This window comes from Pinus tabuliformis, chromosome 9 (genome assembly GCF_031772625.1).
Source record: "Pinus tabuliformis cultivar Carrire ecotype Pingquan chromosome 9, CPIR1, whole genome shotgun sequence".
Lineage (NCBI taxonomy): Eukaryota > Viridiplantae > Streptophyta > Pinopsida > Pinales > Pinaceae > Pinus > Pinus tabuliformis.
Genome location: NC_142307.1, coordinates 280,094,428 through 280,103,791, shown reverse-complemented (window position 1 = coordinate 280,103,791; position 9,364 = coordinate 280,094,428). Strand labels below are relative to the sequence as shown.

The following is a 9,364-nucleotide window of genomic DNA, read 5'->3' as shown; positions in this document are numbered from 1 at the left end:
ATGTCTCTGTTTATTTGCTCCTGAATGATGCTCCTGGGTTGTTTCTGATTGATCACATTTGGTATCTCTGCATAGGCCGCGCAAATGATAGGGGGAAGGAGGTTCCAGTTCACAATACTGTTCTCAAATATGATCGCATTCCTCCGGATCCAAATGTACCAGGAAACCAAGAGGGGGAGATTCCGGGGCTTTTCCGCCGCCACCGAGATCCACCACTGATCCCACGCCGATAGTATGTCCACCCCCTACCAGTCCGCATTAATGTTTAAAGAGTGTATGACCTGTGCCCAGATATCTCTGGAGGTCGAACAGGTTAGGAATAAATGGAGGGTTGTTTCTTCCGCTTGCATGCACATAACACACCGGGATGGGCCTGAGAAGGCTCTTTTCATTAGATTGGATCCAGTGGGGATTTTGTTCACCAATATATTCCACATTAGCAGTCTGGTTCTTGGCGGGGCCTGCAGTTGCCAAATTGAGGTCCACCAGCTTTTGTGGCTGTCTGGTTTTTTGGCTTCAATCAATTTGTTGTATCCCAGTTTCGGCGAATATTGACCAGTTTTTGCTAAGGCCCATATGAGCTCATCCTCTACATCCCTTAATCTAATATGGGACTCGATTAAGGCCTGTATGTATCTCTTCCAGTCTTCGTTCCACTCATTGGGCAAGTTCCATTGCCGATCAGTTAACCAGGCCTGTGAATAAGTTGTAGAGTGCTGCTGGTCTCCAATCTGTGAGAGAAATTTTATGCCTCTGTTATTTAAGTGGAGAACCAGCCCTTCTGGTAGATTGTGGGCGTTCCCTGAACCTGGCCATGGGTCAATACCAATGCGGACTGATGAGCCATTGCCAATACGCCATAAGAGGCTATCTCTGATAAGAGGCATGGCATTCAGTATGGCCCTCCAAATCCCAGAGATACCCTGTCTATTCCAATTTGGCCTACGGATCCAGTCTGTGATGGTCAATGGCCAAATATACTTGTGATGGATGACTTCCGCCCAGAGACTATTATGTTTTAATAATAGCCATCCTTGTTTGGCTGCCAATGCTTGTGCAAATTCCGGGAGAGATTTTAAGCCCCACCCCCCCCCCACTTTTTTGGAGTAGCAATCTTGGACCATTTAGCCCAGGCAAAGATCTTTCCTTTCTTGTTGCCATTCCAGAGGAATCTATTGCAAGTTTGTTGTATTTTGTGAAGAATTCCTCTGGGAATCCAGGTAAGAGACATCCAGTACACTGGAGTGGCTTCAAGGACCGATTTTATAAGCATAAGCCTGCCCGCTTTAGAAAGGAGCCTATGGTGCCAGCAGTTGATTCTCTTTTCGATTTTAGTGATGAGCCAGGTCTAGTTCTCAATCTTGTATCCATCTGGTTTTAGTCTGAAACCCAGGTATTTGATGCCTTCCAACAGATTTGTTTCCTGGAAGGGGAATTTCTGGATTGCGAGCTGTGTTTCCTGAATAGTACAACCCGAGAGGGATATAGAGGATTTTCCCCTGTTTATCTCCATGCCTGTAGCACTACAAAATAGATGTAGAATCTCGTTGAGTGAAGTGGAGTCCCGGACACTCCCGTTTATGAAAATAAGAATATCATCTACAAAAAGAAGATGAGTTAGATAAAAGTGCTCCATAATTTTGAGGCCACTGATACTCCCACTCCTTTTGGCGGATGAGATGAGTCTGCTCAGACCTTCCATAACAAGCAGGAAAAGGAGTGGGGATAACGGACATCCTTGTTTGATTCCTCTGTCGATGTTGAAAGGAGATGAGGCCGAGCCATTGATGAGAATAGCGAAGGAGACGGAAGAGATACATCCCATAATCCAGGCGATAAAAACAGGGGGGAAGCCCAAGTGAGTGAGGATCATCTTCAAGTAGAGCCAATTTACTTTGTCAAAGGCCTTTGCTAAATCGATCTTGAGGGATATACCCTTGAGGTTCTTGTGCTTGATGGAGTGTAGAGCTTCCTGGGCAGTGCCAATGGCCTCTTGTATGTGGCGGTGGTGGAGGAAAGCAAATTGTTCCGAAGAGATGTGTGTAGATAGGATGGGCTTGATACGGTTAGCAATGATTTTGGATATGATTTTGTAGAGGCAGTTGCAGAGAGAAATAGGGCGGAAGTCATTGTAGGACGATGGGGCATCCGATTTAGGGATCAAGGCTATGAAGGTGAAGTTCATAGGGGGGTGAATGTGTCCAGTGATCCTACTCTCTTCAATAATAGCCAACAGGTCCTCCCCCAACAGTTCATAAAAGGCCAAATAGAACTCCACTGGCCACCCATCCGGACCCGGGCTCTTATCTTTTTTGAACCACTTTAGAGTTCCTTCCAATTCCTGCATTGTGACCGGTTGAGTAAGGTCCTCGAAATCCTCCTGCTCAACAAATCTAGGAAAGTGGCCAGCAAGGTTGATAATATCTGGTAGATTAATGGCTGCCGGGGCAGTGAATTGCCTTTTGAAGTGTGATATACCCAATCTGGCGAGTTGTTGGTGTGTTGTAACCCAGCCATCCAGTTCATAAGGCAACTGCCAGATAGTATTTGAGGCCTTTCTGTCGTTTGCGAGGTTGTGGAAGAATTTGGTATTGCAATCACCCGCTTTAAGCCAAATGGCTCTACTTTTTAACCTCCACTGTTCTTCCTTTTCTTGCAGCAACTTGATTTTTTGCTTTTCCAAATTGTTCAATAGTGATTTTGATTCCTCTGATAGGAAACCAGTCCCCCTTTCATCCGTAAACTGAGCAATCTGTGCCTCCGTGTCCAAAAGAAGCTGGTCATCTCTCAGTCGTTTCCTCTTTGCCCAAACCTCAGTCATTTTCTTTAGACCATTGAGTCTGTCACAAAAATCCGCTGCCTTTCTCTGTGCCCTCAGTGGGGGTTGCGATCTCCAGAAGTCCGTGACCATATTAATAAACTCAGGGTCTTGTAAATATCCAGCAAAAAATTTGTATGGGGTGCGGGGCTTCTTAATGGATCCACTGACTTGTAGAAGGATGGGTAGATGATCTGATAGACCACCCGAGCTGACCCATTGTCTGTACAGGGGAAGTTTTTGTATCAGGTCTTCATGTACCAGGAATCTGTCCAATCTCCTTCCCAAGGCTGCCTCCCCTGTTCTCCTGTTGTGCCAGGTGGGGACTTTCTTGTTCATTGGAAAGTCGACAAGCTTGTGAGAATCTAATAACATGCTCATCTGCTCTGAGATGGGATCAAGTTGAGCATGATGTCCCCAGGATTCCCCAACTCCCAGAGAGAAGTTAAAATCACCGCCCAATATGGTGGAGCTTGTGATGAGGTTGCTTCCCAAAAAATTGTGCCAGAAGGCCAGTCTGTTCAGATTCGGACCATATATATTGATAATTTTAATAGGAATCCCAAGCTCCCCCATGAAAATGTCCATACCCAAAAAGCCCCATCCGCCCCAAGAAGATAAGAGCTTGACCTTTCTAGGGTTGATGCCAATAGCGAGGCCGCCAGAGCGACCATTTGCGTCCAAACCATGAAAAATCCACCCTGGAAGAAGGGCTTGAAGGGTTCTCACAGCGATATCCGAGGTGCAGAGAGTCTCCTGTAGAAAGAGGATGTCACATCTGGATTCATGGGTCAATCTCTTAAGAGCCAAACGCTTTTTGGGGTTGGCTAATCCCCTGCAGTTGAAGGAGAGCCAAATCATGGGGAACCAAGGGCCGAGGGCTCAATTGCTCTAAGTGCCCGCTCAATAGTGCATTGTCGTCCAAGGGCGACATCTGCCACAGCATTCTGAATGGCCGATTTGATCTTAGATGGACGGCCCCTTGATGGTTTATGATTAGTGGACCGTCCAGGGGAAGAACCAAGACCCAGGAACTTAGTTCGGACCCGGGGTCTAAGGTGGTAAGGGTGTGATCCAGAGCCAGTGTGGGAGGAAGAGGGGTTGGGGTGAGCGGAATCCATCCTATGAGAGGAGGGAGTGGTGGAGAAGGTGGGGGGAGGAGGGGCAATGGAGCAGGGAATAGAGGGAATCGGGCCCGGGTCAATAGATATAGGCTGTAATGAGGAGTGCAAAACAGAAAACATAACTTCTGATAAAATAGCAGAGGTCATGGGGTGAGATTCATTACCCGGGGCAGATGATGCATCCTCCATTGTCTTGGACCGGGTGTGAGGTGGTGCAGGAGTCGATGTAGCCTTCCTTCTATTGTTAGTCTTCTTAGAGCCTCCAGGTTCCGCATCCGTAGGGGCCTCACTATGAATCAAATCACCTTCTCCCTGATTGATGTCGCCTCTATTCTGATCAACAGATGGCTGTTGTTTTGCACCTTTAGAATTTTCCGAAGTCACCCCTGAAAGAAGAGGGCAGTCCTTGTACAAATGGCCCACTTTGTGGCATCTTCGACATCGAAACGGGACTCCTTCATAATCCAGCAGTTGTTTGCGCGAAAAATGTCTGCGATGCAGAGTAATTTTCTCCTCCAACCCAGCCCTGGTGTCAAGATGAACAAGGATTCTAGCCATGGTCATAATTCCAGATTGCTCATAGGATTTATCGTGTTCGAGATAGGTGCCCAGCGCATCTCCTATGCGCTTGAATACTTGGGGTGTCCAGAATTGCATGGGCAATCCCGGTAGTCGAACCCATATAGGCCCGGCGCCCAACTGTTCTCGCTCCGGATCAAACAGGGGATCCCAACGCTTCAGAAGAACAGGCGCCAACTCAATATGCCAGAATTGGGATAGAATCCATTGAGTGTATTCTAGTCTATGAAAGTGTAAGGCAAACCATCCCCTTGCTAAGACTCTGATTGCTGGTAATTCCTTTAGCAATGATCCCCAAATCTCCTCCGTCCATTGCTTTAATCTTTCCACAGAGTAGGTTCGACCACGAACCCGGCCGACCAGAACCTTACGAGCGGTGTCAATAGCATCTGCCATTTGAACGTCCTCCCTGAACGTTAGGTTGATATCGGAGTCGATGGCCCGTAGACACCTCCCTTTTTTCTGTTTTTCTGAGCGTTTGCCGATGGGGAAGTCCTTGAGAAGCTTGCGACACGGGTCTGAGGTGCTATGCTGTGCAGACCCGACCAAACGAGCAGGTAGTAGCGGGGAACTGAAGCATCCCGAGCGGATGGGGGAGCGGGGATTCAAGCTGCAAGAACCGGGATGAATGGTGGGTCGAGAGGGACGCTGCGGGACATGGGGGTTAACCGGCGACAAAGAAATGGATGATGGGTTCGAGGGCTGAGTGGTAGGCGAGGGCGTAGGCAGGGAAAGTTGAGCAGTGGTCGGGAGAGGGGAGTCGAAAGATGGAGAAGTCTGCAGGCAGGTTCCCAGAAGATGAAGCGTGGCCGGCGAAAGAGGCGGGCATTCAAGGACCGGAAGGTCCGCCAAGTTGACATCCGGATGGTGCTTCTTCCCAGAGCGTGGCGGGTGGGGCTGTGTGTTGGTGGAAACTGTCGAAAATGCTTGCTCTTTGCCCCAGGGTTCCATGGCTGGTCGGTTATTGTATGCCCAAATATCCTGATCTGGCATGGGGTCCTCCTCGTAGTCCACGAGGTCCTCCTCCACCATAGCAACCTGACAAAATAGCAACCCCAAACTGCCGACCAGGGGACCGACAACAAGTTGTGAAGGATAAACAATGCGAGAAAGATCAGCCGGGAAGGTAGTAAACCCTAGTATAAAACCAGTAACCAGGATTCAGAGAGGGTCAACAGATGTACTCTCGAAGGGCCCGCGCAAGTCAGATACCCGTGAACCATGGACCTGGCCTGATGCCTGCCATGGGAAACAGGGATTTCGAACGGAGAAAAACCTAGGGTTAGGTTATCGCCATTGCCGCCAATTGCCAGAGTTCCATCTCCCAAACCAATTCCCACCTCATGCTTAATGATGATTTATGATGATATTGAAGATGTATGCTTACCTCATACTTGATGATGAATTTATGATGATGTTGAGCAAGATGGAAAGTGGAATTTATAAGAACCCCAATCGCATTGAAGCTTACATTGATGATTGAAAGGTGACTATGTTGCTATATGAAGATAAAAGGATTGAAATATTGAAAGTTCAAATTTCTCTGATGATATGATGATGCAAAAGAAACAACCTGTGTAGCTAGAAGAATAAAGTTGTTGATGATGGACTTATCTCCTAAGTTGAGAGGGATCTTGGATGAAGAAAAGTGTATATCCTCCATAGTTGAGAAGGAGAACATGAGGTATAGTAAATAATATGAAGAAAGAATAAGATCGGAGAATGGATAAATCTCTACTGATGGATACTCTTGTTTAATGAAGTTGTGAACAAAGACTTGCTTGTTTTGAGAAGTGATGAGGCTGAGTTTGATGCTACTTGAGAGGTTGGAAAAGGAAGCTTCTGTCGAAATTTGTTTGGATATTACGATGAATTAAGAAACATAAAAATAGATGAGGAACCCGAATTTTATGCTAGAATATTAATAGTAAGAACCAATACATTAGAAGTTTGATACTATTTGGGGTCATGGAGCTACAATATGTTCTTGTGGATGAGCAAGTGGCTCATGTGTTGATCTCTCCTTCAGAAGTTTGAATATTTGATAAGCATGTTGGTTTGATGGATATATCTAAGAGGGAGAGATGATTATCTTAGGTTGTGTGCTAGTATGATGTTACTTGGGAGGACATATTTTCCTAGTTGGTATTGAGATATCAGTTATATTTTGGTCGTGATGATGTCAAGGTCCTGGTGTGGGAGGGTATCTTGGTCTTAAGGAGCTATGTTTTAGTGTTTGACCTTGATGATACCCTGAGGTTTTGTATCTTGGCATGGAGGCCTAGATGGTATCTAAATCCTGTTGGGTTAATACCAGGGTTGTAGCCTAATGGCACATGTATTGGAAAGTTTCCTTGATGACATCATAGTCCCTATTGAGTTAGTGTCTTGGCAGGTAGCCTTAATGACACTTTATTGATATCTTGGCAGTTTTTTGCCTTGATGGTATCTAACATTGCATATGTTGTTATAATCTTCTTGGAACACTTCAAATTGAGGTCAAATTTATATCGGTTGAACAATTATTAATACCTCCCTAGTTAAGAGGGAGTGTTGAAAATGTAACTAGTATCGGTCTTCACAATTGTTATCTTGCTCATGACATGATGTAATTATTATGTATTTGCAAAAAGAAAGAAAAATAAAATTTATTGTAAAATAAAAGAAACTTATTATTTTATAAGCATTGGTTTCATACTCAATTTATTATATTTCTAGGTCAAAGCACCCATTGTGTGCTTCTAGGGTTTGTGTCAGGAGTCATTGTCCTTGCCATCTTGTATTAGACTCTTCTTGGGCTTATTGTTTCAAAGAAGAAAATTATGTTTGGGTCAAAAATGTAATTTGTGCCTCCTCCACCAAGCCGGCCTCAAGAATTGTCAAGTTGACCTCATGAAGGGATATTGACCTCACAAAGCCACTATATATCAGCTATGAATTCGACTTATTGTGGCATTCAAGAAAATAAGTTTGATCTGAAATCTAAGGAAGTGCGAAGGAAAGAAAAGGAGAAGATAAATGCTTTAAGAAGGAAGATAAACCCTAGCAAAGGAAATAATATCATTTTCTCTTATTTCTAGTCCACATGTGCGAAGATTATGAAGTTGCAGAAGGGCCAAAAATTGCAGGTCTGCAATAGAGCTCGAAATATTGATGTAGAAGGTTGAAATATGTGATTGATGTAGGATTGAAGAGGGTTGACTTTTGTTGACTAGAAGAAATTTTTTGTCATCTTTTAAGGAATTTCTTGGGAGTTTGACTTAGTGGATTGAAGGAGGTCATTGTCCATGTCAAAGGGTCTTGGTTGTCTCTTTTGATTTGGTTCTTGAAGAACAGGAGAATTTTTGGGTTTTCCCCTAGGAGAGGGGTTTTTCTTGATTGAGAGCCTACATCCGGTGTCCTCATTATTGTGATCTTCGTGCACTTATGTTTTGGTAGTTTCTTGATGATAAGAAGATATAAGAGGACATTGAAAAATATAATAAGAATACAAATGAATCACAAGTAATTATCAAGATAAGAAAATGTTTTTTCCTTTCTGATTCTAACACCTAATGACATTATTTCCTGTACTTTTGAGATATTTTGCGTAATTTCTTAATGATGAATGTGAATTCAAAAGGATTTAACTAAAAAATCATTAGAAATACTTATCAAATTAAAAGGTCTTGAAATACCAACAGCAATCTCCCTCCTCATGGGACATCCCCTTATTAGCCCAAGCTCTTGAACATTTCAAGTAGATGTTTCTACATTAATCAATCCACTATTCTAAAGAAGACAAACTTCATTGGGGATATCGACCATAGGGTTATTTAACCATCAAAGACACTTGCTTCCTAGTGACTATTCACACTCACTCTGAATCAATAGGTATGGTCCAAAATATGGGGGTATAATATTTGGCCCAAGATAACTTTATTTTCTATTGCTTCTCCTCCCTAGAAAAACACTAAATTGGGATAAGATTCTCTCTATGGGTTATGTTAGTCCCTCACTCTGTTTCTTATGCCAAGCCAACAAAGAAAACCATGAACATATTTTCCACTCCTATCCACCGGCCCAGGATCTTTGGAACCAGTTCTTCAAACTCTTTAGACAACCTTTCCAACTTGAGTCTTGCCCCTTGGACTTGACCAGTTGTTGTAGGGAAAAGTATCTGACTCGGATGACCCTATCCCACTCTAAGGGTGATAGTTCCTTAGCAACAACTGTAAAACAAACTACTTAAGGTTTACTTCTTTATGAAAGCAAAAGAGAATGGAGAAATGCACTAACCGTTGCCTTGCGCTTAATGTCGAATCCAAACTCTTCTCTTTGGCCGCTTGCTCCTAGCTCCTTGTTCTTTTGGCTTGCCCAGCTACAATGAGATCCTGCAAAATAACAAAGAAGGAAACTACAAGAGGCATGCAATCATAACTGGTTCATGGATTAGTGTAAACCAAACATGCAATCATCACAATATATTATTGAAACAAGAGCACATAGAAGAACCTCAATAGCTTTTATTAATGAAGAAGTAAAAGTTCTGAGAGTATTACAACCATTGAAGGCTCCAACCCAGCAACACTCCCAGCAGAAAGAATTTCTCCTCTTCACCTCTCTCAAACAATCACCCAATAGCTCAATAGTGAAACCAACAGCATATCATTACTTTGCACAAAATTCCAGCCTCCATGAGCTCATAGGAGAGAGCTCAATATATAGATGAATTGAGAAAGGATGAGTCAGCTTGCAACTGATGTGTAGCTGCCTTGTGTCCTCTCTCTCTTCAGTTAATCTTTAGTTGATCTTCAGTTCTTGAGTCCACTTGGAGAACCTTGCTTCCACTTGGAGAAACAGA

The 9,364-nt window shown here is 43.9% G+C and overlaps 1 protein-coding gene across 1 annotated transcript; it reads right to left on the bottom strand.

Moving 5' to 3' along the window:
- Positions 1-245: 245 nt before the first annotated feature.
- On the bottom strand, positions 246-887 carry LOC149148251 (uncharacterized). The gene has a single exon (XM_089442116.1). The coding sequence runs from the start codon at positions 885-887 to the stop codon at positions 246-248; it is 642 nt and encodes a 213-aa protein (XP_089298242.1).
- Positions 888-9,364: the final 8,477 nt, after the last annotated feature.